The sequence below is a fragment of the Ranitomeya imitator genome, chromosome 8 (assembly GCF_032444005.1).
Source record: "Ranitomeya imitator isolate aRanImi1 chromosome 8, aRanImi1.pri, whole genome shotgun sequence".
In the NCBI taxonomy this organism is placed as follows: Eukaryota; Metazoa; Chordata; class Amphibia; order Anura; family Dendrobatidae; genus Ranitomeya; species Ranitomeya imitator.
Genome location: NC_091289.1, coordinates 148,994,506 through 149,013,700, shown reverse-complemented (window position 1 = coordinate 149,013,700; position 19,195 = coordinate 148,994,506). Strand labels below are relative to the sequence as shown.

General features: G+C 42.7%; 1 protein-coding gene across 6 annotated transcripts in view; it reads left to right on the top strand.

Moving 5' to 3' along the window:
* Positions 1–18,061, top strand: part of KYAT3 (kynurenine aminotransferase 3) — a 47,204-nt gene extending 29,143 nt beyond the window's left edge. For 2 of the 6 annotated variants that reach the window (XM_069737528.1, XM_069737526.1), the window contains 6 exons: positions 561–637; positions 1,187–1,276; positions 2,150–2,336; positions 4,827–4,900; positions 8,225–8,311; positions 17,472–18,061. In XM_069737528.1, the coding sequence (XP_069593629.1) occupies positions 561–637; positions 1,187–1,276; positions 2,150–2,336; positions 4,827–4,900; positions 8,225–8,311; positions 17,472–17,525 (569 nt within the window). In that variant the 3' untranslated portion in view covers positions 17,526–18,061. The remainder of the gene's footprint in view (positions 1–560; positions 638–1,186; positions 1,277–2,149; positions 2,337–4,826; positions 4,901–8,224; positions 8,312–17,471) is intronic. The other 4 variants (XM_069737531.1, XM_069737527.1, XM_069737532.1 and 1 more) reach the window with 2 other exon arrangements.
* Positions 18,062–19,195: the final 1,134 nt, after the last annotated feature.

Sequence of the window (19,195 nt, the reverse complement as noted above, 5' to 3'; positions counted from 1 at the left end):
CAGGGCAAGAAAGCCTGATTCCAGGGATGCATCACTTTCTCGGCTGCTTTGGTGCAGTTTTGATAAAACAGGGATTCTGAGCACTGCTAGAACAGACAGAAGTCGGAGCTCTGCATAACCCCGCCCACACTCCTTATTGGCCGCTGTGTCAGCAAGCTGCTAATCAGTGATGGGGCGGGGTTACACAGATTAGCCGGATTGCCAGGCACGTGAGGCCTAGTCAGGTAGTGATAATCTCCTGCTAATAAAACACAGATTCTATTGAAAATACAACGCCCATTCTAATAAGTGTCACATCCTTGGAATCAGGCTCTCTGCCCCTACATTATGCTCTCAGATTCAATAGAAAAAACTTGCTGACAGGTTCCTTTTCACTCGTTTCTCAGCTGATGATCATAGTTCAGCACAGATGAGCCTTTTTAAGGAGCACAGAGGAGCTTTTTTTAATGTATCCATGTACAGCCCTGTGTATTTTGTGAATGTGTAAGTACCTTTCAGTGCACATCCTGTGTGGACTTTATTTTGTATGATTAGTAGATGTTTTTTACATTATTTTTTAGCACTGTTGCCAGGTATGTGGGATAGAACAATAACCATTGGAAGCGCAGGGAAGGCCTACAGTGTAACAGGGTGGAAGGTAAGGATTGGAAGAATACATTCTTGTTTTCTGTATAAGTCAATGTTATTTTTATTTTAATCCTTTAGACCACAAATTATAAATTCTGAGAATAAATTCTGATATAAATCCAGTAAGCCAAAGTGGGAAGAGAAAAGCTCATGTTAACTGTAGGCGTCCTGCTTCAGGTTGCACATAGACATTAGTGGAACGATCAGTCAGTCTTGTACAAATCCTGCATAGAACAAAATGGTTAACCTGATGAGCAGTTTACTTTTCGGCGGTGCCCGGCTAAAGCCCCATCGCTTGGTTAAGGGATTCAGCTTGGGAATATTTTATCCTAGTGCGCACAGGACACAGCAGGGAGGCTGCAGTCAGTTGTCTCACAGCCACACACAGGACAGGAAGGGCTGTGATATGGGGAAGATTCCTTTATAAATGTCTCTATGGAAAAGGGAATGTAAAGATTAAGGGAGAAATTATATTTTTAGCATTTTCGGTGTGTTTTTTTTTTTTTTTTATAAGTTTTGATGAAAATGTAGAGGACATTTGAATAATTATTTCTTCCAGCTTGGTTGGTCCATTGGCCCTGCACATCTCATCAAACATTTGCAGACGGTCCAGCAGAACACTCTGTATACTTGTCCTACTCCACTACAGGTAGCTATTATTTCTATGGTGGTGTTAGTCAGTTCTGTGCTGTCCAAAGACATTAAACATCCAGGTGGTCCGCACTTTACTCTGCACTGACATTTTAAAACGTCAGTGCAAAGTAAGGAAGCTGCTTGACACGAGATTGTACAGCTGTGGGGTGGGGAGCTGGCTGTCAGATACAACGGCACTACCCATAGAGAAGGAAGAGATGATTTATTATCACGTCTGCCTTCCTGTCAGCGCTTCTCCCTCCAGACCTAATGATAATGTGATCGCTGGGTCCTAGGAGACCTCTATGCAGAAAGGATGCTGAATTTTCACTATAAGGGCACAGTCAGACGGCCATATGAATCAAAACGAGATCAGAACGCGATGCTTGGACTGGCCGGCGGCTCTTCTCACCTGAACATGACCGTTTCATGTATTTCTATGCAGCTGTCACACTTGGGTTGCGAGAGCCGCCAAACAGTCCTTGCATTGCGTTCCTATCTCATTATGATTATTTGGCTGTCTTGGCTGCACCAGAACTGGCACTAATATACCAGCCTGAACTTAAAGGGAAAAACCGCAATAAAAATAATGCATTAATTACGTAAAAATGCCCACACCCCACTAAAGGTCTTTTAAAGCATTATGGGGGTCCGTAAAATTAAAAACTAAGAAATAATAACAAAACTTAAAAAAAAAAAGAAAGACACCACCAGTCCTAGATGCTGTTCCCAGCCCCACCTCTGTTGGAAAAAAAAATCTGTTTTATTTCTGGGGAAAGCAATTTAAAATGTTTTTAGCTGTCCTATAAGAATGTGTAAAATAGAGAAATAGACGTTTATTTCAAGTTTTCTTTACTGAGGGGATTCGTGTCCATCCGTGTCCCTTTAGGAAGCCTTGGCACATGCTCTGTTCAAGGACTTGAAAAGGATGGATGAGCCGGAGTGCTACTTCTCGGCACTACCCAGGGAGCTGGAAGGGAAACGTGACCGAATGGCTGGATTGCTTCAGGCAGCCAGGCTCAAGCCCGTCATCCCAGAAGGAGGATATTTCATGGTTGCTGATGTTTCTGGACTGGGTAACCAATGCTTTCCGCTATATATAAACATCTACAGGGGAACCCAAACGATCACCCCAAAATGTTACCGGTGTCCTATGCTGTGCGTGGCCGGATGTGTGCCTCACCATCGCTCACTGCAAACTGCTGGCTGCTGATGAAGTCCTCTGTTTTGATGATTAAAGGGGCTCTTAGGTCACTTTGATTCCAGTGGATAGGTGGTAAAGGGGTTTGACTGAAATGTCCCTTTAAAGGAGTTTTCCCACAAACAAAGTTCATTTTAACCCCCGGAGCTTTTTTCGGTTTTGCGTTTTCGTTTTTCGCTTCCCTCCTTCCCAGAGCCATAACTTTTTTTTTTTTTTTATTTATCCGTCAATATGGCCATGTGAGGGCTTATTTTTTTGCGGGACGAGTTGTACTTTTGAACAACACCATTGGTTTTACCATGTCGTGTGCTAGAAAACGGGGAAAAAAAGTCCAAGTGCGGTGAAATTGCAAAAAAAGTGCACTCCCACACTTGTTTTTTTGTTTGGCTTTTTTGCCAAGTTCACTAAATGCTAAAACTGACCTACCAGTGTGATTCTCCAGGTCATTACAAGTTCATAGACCCCTAACATCACTAGGTTATTTTTTATATATGTGGTAAAAAAAAAATTACAAACTTTGCTAAAAAAGAAAAAAAGTGTAATTTTTCGCGACCCGTAGCATCTCTATTTTCCGTGATCTCGGGTCGGGTGAGGGCTTACGTTTTGGGTGCCGAGCTGACGTTTTTATTGATATCATTGTGGTGCAGATATGATCTTTTGATCACCCGTTATTGCATTTTAATGCAATTTCGCGGCAACCAAAAAAAAAGAAATTATGGTGGTTTGAATTTCTTTCTCACTACGCCATTAAGCAATCTGGTTAATCCTTTTTTTCATTGATAGATCGGGCGATTCTGAACGCGGTGATACCAAATATGTGTATGTTTGGGTTTTTTTTATTGTTTTATTTTGAATGGGGCACTACTTTTATTATTTACTTGCTGTAGGTTAAATGCTCATTTTGTTTTTTTTCTTGGATTATCCTGCAAATTTTCATGTAGTAAATATGCTGCGTCTTACCGCTCCAGAAATTTTTTTAATTGTGTACAATTAATCCATTTTTCTTGCAGCAATTATGCTCTTTATTTACAGATTTTTCCTATAGATTTGAGCAAGATGTGAAAAATCCACTGTTAAAGAATGCATGTGTGTTTTTATTGTGTTTCTGCAAAGGAAATGCAGTAAATCCAATAAGTTTGAACATTTTTGGGTGAATTTTCCATAAATCCACTGCATTATTATTTGCCGCAACCTAGAGGACTTCATTTGGTTCCTCTGAAATCTTTGCACTGCTGTAAATAAAACGGCTACTTGTAGGCTCCTTCTGTTAGGACCCTCTCACCTGGGGCTATACTGGTAGGACCCTCTCACCGGGGGATATACTGGTAGGACCCTCTCACCTGGGGCTATACTGGTAGGACCTCCTTGCCTGGGGCTATAGTGTTAGGACCCCATTACCTGGGGATATACTGGTAGGACCTTCTCACCTGGGGCTATACTGGTAGGACCCTCTTACCTGGGGCTATACTGGTAGGACCCTCTCATCTGGGCATATACTGGTAGGACCCTATTACCTGGGGCTATGCTGGTAGGACCCTATTACCTGGGGCTATACTGGTAGGATCCTATTACCTGGGCCTATACTGGTAGGACCCTATTACCTGGGGCTATACTGGTAGGACCCCATTACCTGGGGCTATACTGGTAGGACCCTATTACCTGGGGCTATGCTGGTAGGACCCTATTACCTGGGGCTATACTGGTGGGACCCTATTACCTGGGGCTATGCTGGTAAGACCCTATTACCTGGGGCTATGCTGGTAGGACCCTATTACCTGGGGCTATGCTGGTAGGACCCCATTACCTGGGGCTATACTGGTAGGACCCTATTACCTGGGGCTATACTGGTAGGACCCCATTACCTGGGGCTATACTGGTAAGACCCTATTACCTGGGGCTATACTGGTAAGACCCCATTACCTGGGGCTATACTGGTAGGACCCTATTACCTGGGGCTATACTGGTAGGACCCCATTACCTGGGGCTATACTGGTAGGACCCCATTACCTGGGGCTATGCTGGTAGGACCCTATTACCGGAGGCTATACTGGTAAGACCTTATTACCTGGGGCTATACTGGTAGGACCCCATTACCTGGGGCTATACTGGTAAGATCCTATTACCTGGGGCTATGTTGGTAGGACCCTATTACCGGGGGCTATACTGGTAGGACCCTCTCACCTGGGGCTATACTGGTAGGACCCTCTCACCTGGGGCTATACTGGTAGGACCCTATTATCTAGGGCTGTTATAACTGGAGGAAGATCTGATCCACAGATCGGGGGATTTAACAAGTTTATTTTGTTAAATACATTGAGGACAGATATTATATCTCCATTATTCTTTATTTTGTGACTTGTTCAAGGTGTGGACCTTTCCAATTTCAAGAGTGATGAAGCTTATGATTACAAATTTATTAAGTGGATGATAAAAACAAAGGTGAGCAGAAACAAACAGTCGTTGTGTGATTGTATTGTATCACGGGTGCCAATAGTCACATGGTAAAATTATTGAATTAAGCTCAAAAGGGAATCTGTCAGCAGTTATTTACTACCTCATGTGAGACCACCATAATGTAGGAAAAGAGACCCTGATTCCAGGGATGTTTTAGTTTACTGGGTGCAGCAGTCATGACAATCCTGGCAGTGATGATCTCCTGCTGATAAAACTCTCATTGTACTGAAACAGCACGCCACCTAATAGTTGACACATCCCTGAAATCAGTTTCTCAGGCTCTATCTCATGCTTTTCTCAGATTGCATAGCAAAACCTGCTGACATTCACTTTAAAGAGATTTTATCAGTAGGATCAATCCTCAAGTTGTTTACATGGATACACAGGTCATAGAAAGTTGAATAAAATGATACCTTGATATCTGATGTCTTATTCCAGAGAAACCCATGTTGTTCCTAATATATAAATGAGCTGTTCAGATCTATGGGCCAGACCTATATCTCCTTGAGAATCTGCCTACAGGGTTTATTTTAAATTATAGGGGACATTAGCAGTGTGAGACATGTAATGACTGACAGTCTGTGCTCATGAGCTACATGTCTCACACTGGTAATGTCCACCTTTCATTTATAACAAGCTCTGGAGGCAGATTCTCAAGGAGATATAGGTCCGGCCTATAGATCTGAATAGCTCATTTACATATTAAGAAAAATTGTGGATTTCTCTGGAATAAGACATCGGATCACAGATATTAAGGTATCATTTTATTTGACTTTCTATGATCTACATGCTCATATAGACTGCTTAGGAGGCTTGATCACACCGACAGATTCCCTTTAAAGGTATATTACCATCTGAGACATTTATGGCATATCAGAAGTAGGTGCCATAAATCGGTGCTGGGTTCAACCTTCAGGTTTGACACCTGTTGACAAAATGGGACTCTTGTTCCCGAGTATTCGCTCTCCAGGAAGGAGGAAGCCATGCATGCACGGGCCTCTCATAAAGTTCCAGTGCAGACAGCCAAATGCTGCATTCATCTTTTCTGCTCATTATTGGAGTGCCACAAGGGGGTCCGGAGACCTCGATTCTTCTGATAGATGGGGATCCAAGAGCTATGCACGATTAGCCCTTACCCATCCCTGCATCGGCTGTGCTCCACATGTACAGCCACTGACACCAGCCAGCATGTTCTGCCTGCAAGAAGTGGGGTGTTAGCATCTCTTTGTTGTGGCCTGCGCACATCAGACATGGCAGGATCCTGCAGGTGCTGTCATTTTTAGGGAGGAAGTGGGGCCCGCGAGATTTACGTCTCTGTTCCAAGTCGGTCACTGCAGATGACGTCTAAAGTTTCAGTTCTTTGTGGCATTTCCCATTCACTCTGCCTTTAAGTGTGTCTTAGGGTATGTTCAGGTTTTTTTCGCGTTTTTTCGCGATAAAAACGCATTACAAACTGCAGACATATGCATCCTATCATTTAGAATGCATTCTGCAATTTTTGTGCACATGATGCGTTTTTTTTCCGCAAAAAAAAAAAAAAAAAAAAAGCATTGCGGTAAAAAAAAAAAGCAGCATGTTCATTAATTTTGTGGATTTTCTGCGTTTTTCCCTCTATTCTATGCATTTGGGAAAAAACGCACCAAAAACGCGAAAAAAAAACGCATGCGGATTTCTGGCAGAAATGTCCGGTTTTTGTCAGGAAAATTTCTGCTAGAAAATCCTGACGTGTGCACATAGCCTTACAATAGCTTAATGATTTTATACCCGGCTTTAAAGAGAAACCATCATTGTAATTTTTTTTCACTGAAGACAGATTTTTTTTTCCCCATGAATTGAGAACTTTGAAAATGCACAAGTAACGCAAAGCAGGTTTTCCTGATAAAATAGATTCCAAAGTTGCTTATCTTCATGTTGTCCTATTGCTTTATGAAATAAAAGTTGAAACGACAGGTATTCTTTTTAAAGCGCCACTCCAACTGGGTTTTTTTCCCCCCCAGCGCTGGAGTGGTGCTTTAAATGTAAGTTCCCTGCCTTGATCATATACTCACTCTCTGGCGTCTCCACAGTTTTTCAGCACCGCTTCGGTCCGTGGTGCTTTAAATGTAAGTTCCCTGCCCTGATCATATACTCACTCTGGTGTCTCCACAGTTTTTCAGCACCGCTCCGGTCCGTGGTGCTTTAAATGTAAGTTCCCTGCCCTGATCATATACTCACTCTGGTGTCTCCACAGTTTTTCAGCACCGCTCCGGTCCGTGGTGCTTTAAATGTAAGTTCCCTGCCCTGATCATATACTCACTCTGGTGTCTCCACAGTTTTTCAGCACCGCTTCGGTCCGTGGTGCTTTAAATGTAAGTTCCCTGCCCTGATCATATACTCACTCTGGTGTCTCCACAGTTTTTCAGCACCGCTCCGGTCCGTGGTGCTTTAAATGTAAGTTCCCTGCCCTGATCATATACTCACTCTGGCGTCTCCACAGTTTTTCAGCACCGCTCCGGTCCGTGGTGCTTTAAATGTAAGTTCCCTGCCCTGATCATATACTCACTCTGGCGTCTCCACAGTTTTTCAGCACTGCTTCGGTCCGTGGTGCTTTAAATGTAAGTTCCCTGCCCTGATCATATACTCACTCTGGCGTCTCCACAGTTTTTCAGCACCGCTTCGGTCCGTGGTGCTTTAAATGTAAGTTCCCTGCCCTGATCATATACTTACTCTGGTGTCTCCACAGTTTTTCAGCACTGCTTCGGTCCGTGGTGCTTTAAATGTAAGTTCCCTGCCCTGATCATATACTCACTCTCTGGTGTCTCCACAGTTTTTCAGCACCGCTTCGGTCCGTGGTGCTTTAAATGTAAGTTCCCTGCCCTGATCATATACTCACTCTCTGGTGTCTCCACAGTTTTTCAGCACCGCTTCGGTCCGTGGTGCTTTAAATGTAAGTTCCCTGCCCCGATCATATACTCACTCTCTGGCATCTCCACAGTTTTTCAGCACCGCTCCGGTCCAGCAGCGCCATCTTGTAAGCACAGTTTGACTGGCCGAAAGTCAGAAGGCTACATCACAAGAGCGCAATGCAAGTCTATGAGATTCAGAACAACGCGGTCATAGAGATGTGTTGAAAAGTGACCTCTACCCAGCACTGGAGCTACTGGCAGGTCACTTTTCACCGCAGATCGACAGGAGCGACACTGGTAAACGATGAAGACGGGGGGCAGGGGAATTACAGTTAAAGTACCGCTCCACAAATGCAACATAAAAAAACACACTTTATCATTAAGGTCGAAACATACATTTTACTCGTATGCAATTTTTTTTTAGAAACTGTCCGCTATCCCAATAACAGCCTTTTGTGGACCAGAAACGAAGGACCAATTTGAAAAATTTATACGATTTTGTTTTATCAAGGTAAGACGAGACTTTACTCATTTACTGCTAATGTTAAAAAAACTAAAAAACGAAAACCTTCGACTAAAACATTTGTGCACAGTTTGAGGCTAGGGTTACATGGCGGCACTGTGAGAATAGTAATGGGGGTTTCTGAGTCCGAGGAGGCTGGGCTATTTGCCAGCTGGGTAATCTATGGCCGTTGGATGGGCGGCTATAACCTCTCAGCAGTCCTGGCTCTGATACAACATCGCACTGGCCCGGCTAATCTAAAGAGGAGCTGCAAATGCCGGGAAGTAACCAGAATCGCACGCTTCCCGTCCAGCGGACACCGATTACTGACATGGACAATCGATTCACTCTTCTCTGTTAAATAAATAGGGCAGCACACTGCAGCGCCAAAACATGCAAACTTGAAAACACGAAATTTAAACTGCATTACTGCACTAGAAATATGAAAAATGAGAGCTTTTAGCGCATAAAAATGGCCAATTTTATGTGTACCTCGTAGCCACTTTACGGCATCTCTCTTATACGAGGTCCTACGCTTGACCTACCTCACTGAGAATAAACGTCTCCATCTGAATGGGTACATGCAAAAACCTCTTCTTGGACTCAAATTCTCTCTCACTGTGGAGGGGTATTGGACCTACTATAATTAAAACACCTGAAGCTAGGGGGCGGAGTGCACGATCAGAAGGCTAGAGAATACATTTCAAAAGAATGCGCTAAAAGCTCTCATTTTTCATATTTCTAGTGCAGTAATGCAGTTTAAATTTCGTGTTTTCAAGTTTGCATGTTTTGGCGCTGCAGTGTGCTGCCCTATTTATTTAACTATATACGAGTTGGCGACTCTGGGTTCAGCACCTGTTCACACTCAGTCTATGTTTGGATGTGCAGGTCAGGTTTTTGAAATGTATTCTCTAGCCTTCTGATCGTGCACTCCCCGCCTCCTAGCTTCAGGTGTTTTAATTATAGTAGGTCCAATACCCCTCCACATAGAGAGAGAATTTGAGTCCAAGAAGAGGTTTTTACATGTACCCATTCAGATGGAGATGTTTATTCTCAGCGAGGTAGGTTTAGAGTAGGACCTCGTATAAGAGAGATGCCGTAAAGTGGCTACGAGGTACACATAAAATTGGCCATTTTTATGCGCTAAAAGCTCTCATTTTTCATATTTCTAGTGCAGTAATGCAGTTTAAATTTCGTGTTTTCAAGTTTGCATGTTTTGGCGCTGCAGTGTGCTGCCCTATTTATTTAACTATATACGAGTTGGCGACTCTGGGTTCACTCTTCTCTGGTCACGACCTACTGCGACGCCGAGGATAGCCCCCGAGCATGCTCTGATAACCTCTTATCCGAGCACACTCACTAATGGAGACAATTATAGACATCCTTTGATTAATCCCAGGTAAAAACCCTACAGGCTGCCGCTATCCTTGTTCCTTACAAGCGGGGATCAGACCAGCTAAGAGCTGGTTCACACATCGATTTTTCTAAAACATGTGTGGATCCGTTATTTTTGCAGACAGATCATAGACCCATTACGATCAATGTGCCTTTTGTCTGCAAAAAAAAAGTAAATGTATGAAGACACGTCCTACTTTGGTTCATAATATGGAGCAAACACACCGATGTCAATGGCCCCCTGAAAAACAGACCGGACCGCACACAGATGGCATCCATGTGCTCTCATATTTTACAGTTTAAAGGGGACCTAACTAGAGATGAGCGAATATACTCGTTACTCGAGATTTCCTGAGCACGCTCGGGGGTCCTCCGAATATTTTTTAGTGCTCGGAGATTTCGTTTCTTGCCGCAGCTGAATGATTTACATCTGTTAGCCATCATAAGTACATGTGGGGGTTGCCTGGTTGCTAGGGAATCCCCACATGTACTCAGCCTGGCTAAGACATGTAAATCATTCAACTGAGGTGAGGAAAACTAAATCTCTGAGCACTAAAAATACTTGGAGGACCCCCGAACATGCTCGTTAAATCTCGAGTAACGAGTATATTCGCTCACACTAGACCTAACCTGTTGAAAATGGTATCCTACCTCCAGACAGGATGTTATAGAGCAGGAGGAGCTGATCAGATGGAGAAACATTTTTATGGGAAACTTTTCAGTAGAACTTGCATTTTATTCATTGAAATGTATAGGAGTCCAGTGGGCGGTCCTAGTTGGTGGATGATAGTCTTCGCTGTATGACCGTGTATGCAGAGATGGCTGTCAGTCAGTGAATAGGAAGGCCCACTGAACGCGTGTGTATACAAAATATGTAGATTTCTTTTAATGAAGAAAAGTGGACACATGGACCAGAAATGGGTCCAGCACACTGGGAAATAACACGGGACATTTATAGCTTATTAAAAAGAAAGGTAACATGTGACACTGGCCTGAGACATCGCCCAAAGCTGCAGTCACAAGTCCGTGTTTCACTACCGATAGGGAACGCAATCCCCAGACTGACTATGGGTCTCCTGGCATAGCGCTAGTCAGAAGATGCGCACTCGGCACACAGGAAGCATAGCTGTGTGAGCCTAGCCTTAACCCCCCAAGCCTGTCTGCACCTTCATGACCAAATTATACAATTCTGACCAGTGTCACTTTATGAGATAGTTTTTTTTTTTACATGACAGCGGTAACACTTATTCGATTTGTCTTGCGTTTATTTGTGGAAAAAAAACAAAAATTTGGCAAAAATGTAGAAACTTTTTCAGTTTTCAAACTTTGAATTTTTATGCCCTTAAATCAGAGAGTCATGTCACACGAAATAGTTAATAAATAACATTTCCCACATGTCTACTTCACATCGCCAACATTTTTTAAACTTTTTTTTTTGTTAGAAAGTTGTAAGGGTGAAAAGTTGACCAGCGATTTCTTTTTTTTTTTTTCAAGAAAATTTACAAACCCATTTTTTTTCTAACCACATTATATTTGAAGTGACTTTGAAGGGTCTATATGACATAAAATACCAAAAAGTGACACTATTCTAAAAACTGCACCTCTCGAGGTGCTCAAAACCACAGTCAAGAAGTTTATTAACCCATCAGGTGTTTCACAGGAATTTTTGGAATGTGGAAGGAAAAAAATGAACATCTCTCATCGCTACAGAAATGGCAAACATGTGGGCGCTAAATGTAGCTTAGGCACAGTGTGGAGCTCAAAAGGGAGAGGGGTATTTGGATTTGGGAGTGCAGAATTTGCTAGATTTCTTTTGGGGGCGAGGAGCCATTTTTCTTTTCCAGAGCCTTTGTACTACCAGTAACATGGAAGCCACTTCCATATTTTTTGGACCATAAGACGCACCGGACCATAAGACGCACCTAGATTCTAGATGAGGAAATTAGGGAAAAAAAATTGAAGCAAAAAATGTGGTCCATTCTTTACTTAATATCCCCTACCCTGGTATATATGGTCACCTTAACCCAATCCTGATACACATGGCCCCCTCATTCCTATCCTGGTATGCATGTCCCCCCTCATATCTACCCTGGTATGCATGTCCCCCTTATCTCTAGGCTCGTAGGCGTCACCCCCCTCATCCCTATTCTAGCAGCAATTGTCACCCTCACCCCTATTCTGGTATGCAGGGCCCCCACCTCGTTCTAGTATGGATGGCGTCATCCCTATCCTGGTATGCAGGGCCCCACCCCCATCATGGTATGCATGGCCCCATCAGAAAACATAAAAAAAAAAAATCAAACCATTACACTTACCTTCCTGGCACTCCCTCGCAGCATCTTTTTCCGACGCCAGCAGCTGCTTTATGCTTGTAAGCAGCGCATGGCAGGGACGTCATGCGCTGCTTGTAAGCCGAAGGGCAGCTGCCAGAATACTCACTGCTCTACACGCTGGGACTGTGTGCATGGGCAGCAGTGAGTATTCATTGCTCTTTAATAGCCAGCAGTGTCAGCTGCAGCTGCCAGCAGTCACATGTGCCGCTACTTAAGAGAAATGAATATTCGCTGCATTCCACTCCAATGGTACATTTTATTTAAACACATCCAATTATGGAAATTATTATTATTCCAAGATCTATTGATTATAGAATACTTTATGGGAAAACCCCTTTAACCCCTTAATCCCATAAGACGTACTATCCCGTCCAGGTGACCTGGGACTTAATTCCCAGGGACGGGATAGTACGTCATATGCGATCGGCCGCGCTCACGGGGGGAGCGCGGCCGATCGCGGCCGGGTGTCAGCTGGCTATCGCAGCTGACATCCGGCACTATGTGCCAGGAGCGGTCACGGATGATCGCGATGTGCCGGCGGTGCAGGGAAGCATCGCGCAGGGAGGGGGCTCCCTGCGTGCTTCCCTGAGACGATCGGTACACGGTGATGTACTCACCGTGTACCGAGCGTCTTCTCCCTGCAGTCCCCGGATCCCAAATGGCCGCCGGGCTGCATCCGGGTCCTGCAGGGAGCACTTCCGGGTCAGGATCAGGCTGCAGCTCTAATCCTGCCCGGCTGTATGTCAGATCACCGATCTGATAGAGTGCTGTGCACACTGTCAGATCGGTGATCTGTGATGTCCCCCCCTGGGACAAAGTGAAAAAGTAGGAAAAAAAATTTCCACGTGTAAAAAAAAAAAAAAAAGAAAAAAAAAAAAATTCCTAAATTAAAGAAGAAAAAAAAAAAAAAATATTATTCCCATAAATACATTTCTTTATCTAAAAAAAAAAACAATAAAAGTACACATATTTAGTATCGCCGCGTCCGTAACGACCCGACCTATAAAACTGGCCCACTAGTTAACCCCTTCAGTGAACACCGTAAGAAAAAAAAAAAAAAAACGAGCCAAAAAAACAACGCTTTATTATCATAACGCTGAACAAAAAGTGGAATAACACGCGATCAAAAAGACAGATATAAATAAGCATGGTACCGCTGAAAGCGTCATCTTGTCCCTCAAAAAATGAGCCGCCATATAGCATCATAACCAAAAAAATAAAACAGTTATAGTGCTCAGAATAAAGTGATGCCAAAATAATTATTTTTTCTATAAAATAGCTTTTATCGTATACTAGATGGCAGCCCGATTCTAAAGAATCGGGAGTCTAGAATCCATATATACTTTATTTATTCAAATGTAAGAATAATACAATTAATAAATAATAGTAAGAAAGAACAAAAATAATAGGCAGTATATGGAGAAAACACCAAACAAAAGTTCAAAATTGGTGTGAAAATGTCACTGAACCACTTCACAACTAAATATATATAGTTTTGGTAAATGGTATTATCATTTTTTTGACGAAATTCGGCAGGAGCTTGAAGAGCAACATCACTGGGCCCGCCTCCACGCAGTAGAAACTTGCTGTGAGGTAAAAAATTCAAAAATCACACCAAAATGGCGGGCGGAGTGTGTCACAGTATGGCACGTTTCTGATTGGTCGCTCGCAGCAGGCGGCAACCAATCAGACACTGGACACTGTTGACGTCACTTATCTCCGGACATTAGCTCCGGACATTAGCTCCGGACATTAGCTCCAGACAGGAAGTTGGCACAAATTGCAGGAAGTAGTATTCTAGGCAATTATATATTAGAAAAGCGCCAAAACATAAAAAAAATGATATAAATTAGGTATCGCTGTAATCGTACTGACCCGAAGAATAAAACTGCTTTATCAATTTTACCAAACGCGGAACGGTATAAATGCCTCCCCCAAAAGAAATTCATGAATAGCTGGTTTTTGGTCATTCTGCCTCACAAAAAATCGGAATAAAAAGCGATCAAAAACTGTCACGTGTCCGAAAATGTAACCGATAAAAACGTCAACTCGTCCCGCAAAAAACAAGACCTCACATGACTCTGTGGACCAAAATATGGAAAAATTATAGGTCTCAAAATGTGGAGACGCAAAAACTTTTTTGCTATAAAAAGCGTCTTTTAGTGTGTGACAGCTGCCAATCATAAAAATCCGATATAAAAAACGCTATAAAAGTAAATCAAACCCCCCTTCATCACCCCCTTAGTTAGGCTAGGTTCACATTGCGTTAATGGGTTAACGCTAACGGACCGCGTTGCACGGCGAAAATGTCACAATTAACGCCGTGCAACGGGTCCGTTAGCACACCCATTGACAGCAATGTGATTTTCGGGTGTAGCGCATTGCTATGGCGTGCCATTTTTGGCTCGCGCTAGCAAGGTGCCGTTCTTTTGTGGCGCGCCTCGGACGCTGCTTGCAGCGTCCGCGGCGCGCCCGAGGTCCGATCCCTGATCTTCCAAAGCGGGGACGTTAACGCGACCACTAAACACGACACCTAAAAAGACATTGCGTTAGCGCAATCCGCTAGCGCTAAACGGATTTCCCTAACGCAATGTGAACCTAGCCTTAGGGAAAAATAATAAAATTAAAAAAATGTATTTATTTCCATTTTCCCATTCGGGTTAGGGCTAGGGTTTGGATTACATTTACGGTTGGGATTAGGGTTGGGATTAGAATTAGGGGTGTGTCAGGGTTAGGTGTGTGGTTAGGGTTACAGTTGGGATTAGGGTTAGGGGTGTGTCTGGGTTAGAGGTGTGGTTAGGGTTACAGTTGGGATTAGGGTTAGGGATGTGTTTGGATTAGGGTTTCATTTATAATTGGGGGGTTTCCTCTGTTTAGGCACATCAGGGGCTCTCCAAACGCGACATGGCGTCCGATCTCAATTCCAGCCAATTCTGCATTGAAAAAGTAAAACCGTGCTCCTTCACTTCCGAGCTCTCCCGTGCGCCCAAACAGGGGTTTACCCCAACATATGGGGTATCATCGTACTCGAGACAAATTGGACAACAACTTTTTGGGTCCAAGTTCTCTTGTTATCCTTGGGAAAATAAAAATTTGGGGGGCTAAAAATCATTTTTGTGGGAAAAAAAAGGATTTTTTATTTTCACGGCTCTGCGTTGTAAACTGTAGTGAAACACTTGGGGGTTCAAAGTTTTCACAACACATCTAGATAAGTTCAGTGGGAGGTCTAGTTTCTAATATGGGGTCACTTGTGGGGGGTTTGTACTGTTTGGGTACATCAGGGGCTCTGCAAATGCAACGTGACTCCTGCAGACCAATCCATCTAAGTCTGCATTCCAAATGGTGCTCCTTCCCTTCCGAGCTCTGCCATGCGCCCAAACAGTGGTTCCCCCCCACATATTGGGTATCAGCGTACTCAGGACAAATTGGACAACAACTTTTGGCGTCCAATTTATTCTGTTACCCTTGTGAAAATACAAAACTGGGGGTTAAAAAATAATTTTTGCGAAAAAAAAAAAAAATTTATTTTAACGGCTCTGCGTTATAAACTGTAGTGAAACACTTGGAGGTTCAAAGCTCTCAAAACACATCTAGATAAGTTCCTTAGGGGGTCTAGTTTCCAAAATGGTGTCACTTGTGGGGGGTTTTAATGTTTAGGCACATCAGGGGCTCTCCAAACCAACATGGCGTCCCATCTTAATTCCAGTCAATTTTGCATTGAAAAGTCAAATGGCGCTCCTTCCCTTCCGAGCTCTGCCATGCACCCAAACAGCCGTTTACCCCCACATATGGGGTATCGTCGCACTCAGGACAAATTGCACAACAACTTTTGTGGTCTAATTTCTTCTCTTACCCTTGGGAAAATAAAAAATTGGTGGCGAAAAGATCATTTTTGTGAAAAAATATGATTTTTTATTTTTACGGCTCTGCATTATAAACTTCTGTGAAGCACTTGTTGGGTTAAAGTGCTCACCACACCTCTAGATAACTTCCTTAAGGGGTCTACTTTCCAAAATGGTGTCACTTGTGGGGATTTCAATGTTTAGGCACATCAGGGGCTCTCCAAACGCAACATGGCATCTCATCTCAATTCCAGTCAATTTTGCATTGAAAAGTAAAATGGCGCTCCTTCCCTTCCGAGCTCTGCCATACGCCCAAACAATGGTTTACACCCATATATGGGGTATCAGCATACTCAGGACAAATTGGACAACAATTTTTGAGGTCCAATTTCTTCTCTTACTCTTGGGAAAATAAAAAATTGGGGGCGAAAAGATCATTTTTGTGAAAAAATATGATTTTTTATTTTTACGGCTCTGCATTATAAACTTCTGTGAAGCAATTGGTGGGTCAAAGTGGTCACCACACATCTAGATAAGTTCCTTAGGGTGTCTACTTTCCAAAATGGTGTCACTTGTGGGGGGTTTCAATGTTTAGGCACATGAGGGGCTCTCCAAACGCAACATGGCGTCCCATCTCAATTCCTGTCAATTTTGCATTGAAAAGTCAAATGGCGCTCCTTTCCTTCCGAGCTCTGCCATGCGCCCAAACAGTGGTTTACCCCCACATATGGGGTATCAGCGTACTCAGTACAGATTGTACAACAACGTTTGGCATCCATTTTATCCTGTTACCCGTGGTAAAATAAAAGAAATTGGAGCTGAAATAAATTTTGTGTGAAAAAAAGTTAAATATTCATTTTTATTTAAACATTCCAAAAATTCCTGTGAAACCCCTGAAGGGTTAATAAACTTCTTGAATGTGGTTTTGAGCACCTTGAGGGGTGCAGTTTTTAGAATGGTGTCACACTTGGGTATTTTCTATCATATAGACCCCTCAAAATGACTTCAAATGAGATGTGGTCCCTAAAAAAAAATGGTGTTGTAAAAATGAGAAATTGCTGGTCAACTTTTAACCCTTATAACTCCCTAACAACAAAAAAAAATTTTGGTTCCAAAATTGTGCTGATGTAAAGTAGACATGTGGGAAATGTTACTTATTAAGTATTTTGCGTGACATATCTCTGTGATTTAAGGGCATAAAAATTTAAAGTTGGAAAATTGCGAAATTTTCTAAATTTTCGCCAAATTTCCATTTTTTTCACAAATAAACGCAAGTTATATCGTATAAATGTTACCACTAAAATGAAGTACAATATGTCACGAGAAAACAATGTCAGAATCGCCAAGATCCGTTGAAGCGTTCCAGAGTTATAACCTCATAAAGGGACAGTGGTCAGAATTGTAAAAATTGGCCCGGTCATTAACGTGCAAACCACCCTCGGGGCTTAAGGGGTTAACTCCGATGAGATGATTCCTGGAATATATGGAGCAGCGCATTTACTTTTTAGTTTTTCTCATCAATGAAAATGAGTGATGTTGACTGACACACAGTAATTCCATTCACTATATAACATCATCCTTTCTTATTGGTTCTTACAGCGAGACGAAACCTTAGATGCAGCTGAGAAGATCCTGCAGAACTGGAATAAATGAGTGAGATATATATATAGCCATATGTACTACCAGTAACATGGAAGCCAACTACCATATTTTTTTTTTTTGGACCAGAAGACGCACCGGACCATAAGACGCACCTTGGTTCTAGAGGAGGAAATTAGGGGAAAAAAATTGAAGCAAAAAATGTGGTCTATTTTTACTTAATATCCCCTACCCTGGTATATATGGTCACCTTAACCCAATCCTGATACACATGGCCTCCTCATTCCTATCTTGGTATGCATGTCCCTATATATATATATGTACAGCAAGATTCTGATGACTTGTAATCTTGGATAAGGCCTTGTTCACATTACCAAAGATTACAAGTAATTTACACAATCCAGTCTGCCATTTTCCCATGAAGCCCTAAAGAAGAAGGAATAAATGAAAATGAACCATTTTTCATGTCTGTTCCTATGTAATCGTGCACACTTCTTTAGCTGTAATGTCAGTAAGGCCTTGTATCCCATGATTTATTTTAATACATTTAATTGTAAAATAAAACCAACTGTACATAATATAAAATCTGATCTTGAGGACTGTGTTTTTTGTGTGCCGACTTCTTGGTATTCGCACTCTGTCTGCATTTTTCCTCCTCCATCAGTTTGCGCTCGCTGCCCCATCACTATTATGCCAGGGTCACACGATCTTATATCGGAGGATTATTTTTTTTATCTGACAGCACTCGGACCAATGTTATTCAATGGTGCAATGCTGATGACAGACTCTGTCTCTGAGAAAAATATCACATGCTGTGATTTTGCTCTGAAATTGGAAGACACTCGCCCACTTAAGTCTATGGTTGCATGGAAAACATTATACTGCACTTGGATGACATCTGAGTGCATTGTGATTCCTGTTGAGTCACGATGGAGAAGCTGGAGAAATGTTGTTCTCCATCTTCTCACCAGTCTGATCATACTATGGCGACACTGATCAGAGTGTCATTAGCATCAGCGACCCGATTCTCTGTGAGAATCTAGAATGGTGTGACCCCGGCCTTACTCAGCCATCACCTTCTTTCCCACTCGCCGAACAGAGAAATTACCAAAGGAAGATGTCACAACTGCATCTTGTCTCACCACACCTTTTACCACAAGTGAAAACTGCTACAGGATAATAAAATGATGTCTGGACAGTTTAGCGCATAAGTACAGGAAATTCTTCACATGTATGGGATGCGTTTAGTTGCTGATGCCGCCAGGAACAGCTGGGGAAGCGTTAATGGAGGTTACTCGCATGACTGTCGCCATCTTGCATCCTATGCACTAGAGTCTCCAATATTTATTATTATTCATTTTTAATAGCGCCATTTATTCCATGGCACTGCTTTACATGTGGATTTACAGGCTGAACCCAAGGTAGAAGGAGCCATGAACTGAAGAGCTAGGGCACTTAGTTTTACATGACCTAACCTAACTGATCACAAGAATAATTTGTAAAGTACCATGAAGTGGCACAGCCATTTAATTTCCATTTTCAGCAGCCTATCACCCCCAACTGACTCCTCTGGGAATCTATCGGCAGTTTTTTCGTATGTAATCTGAGGGCAGCGTGATATAGGGGCAGAGACCTTAATTTCAGTGATGTATCCCTTACTAGGCTGTGCACTGTCGTTTCAATACTATCCTGTGTTTTATCGGCAGGAGATAGTGTTTTTATCA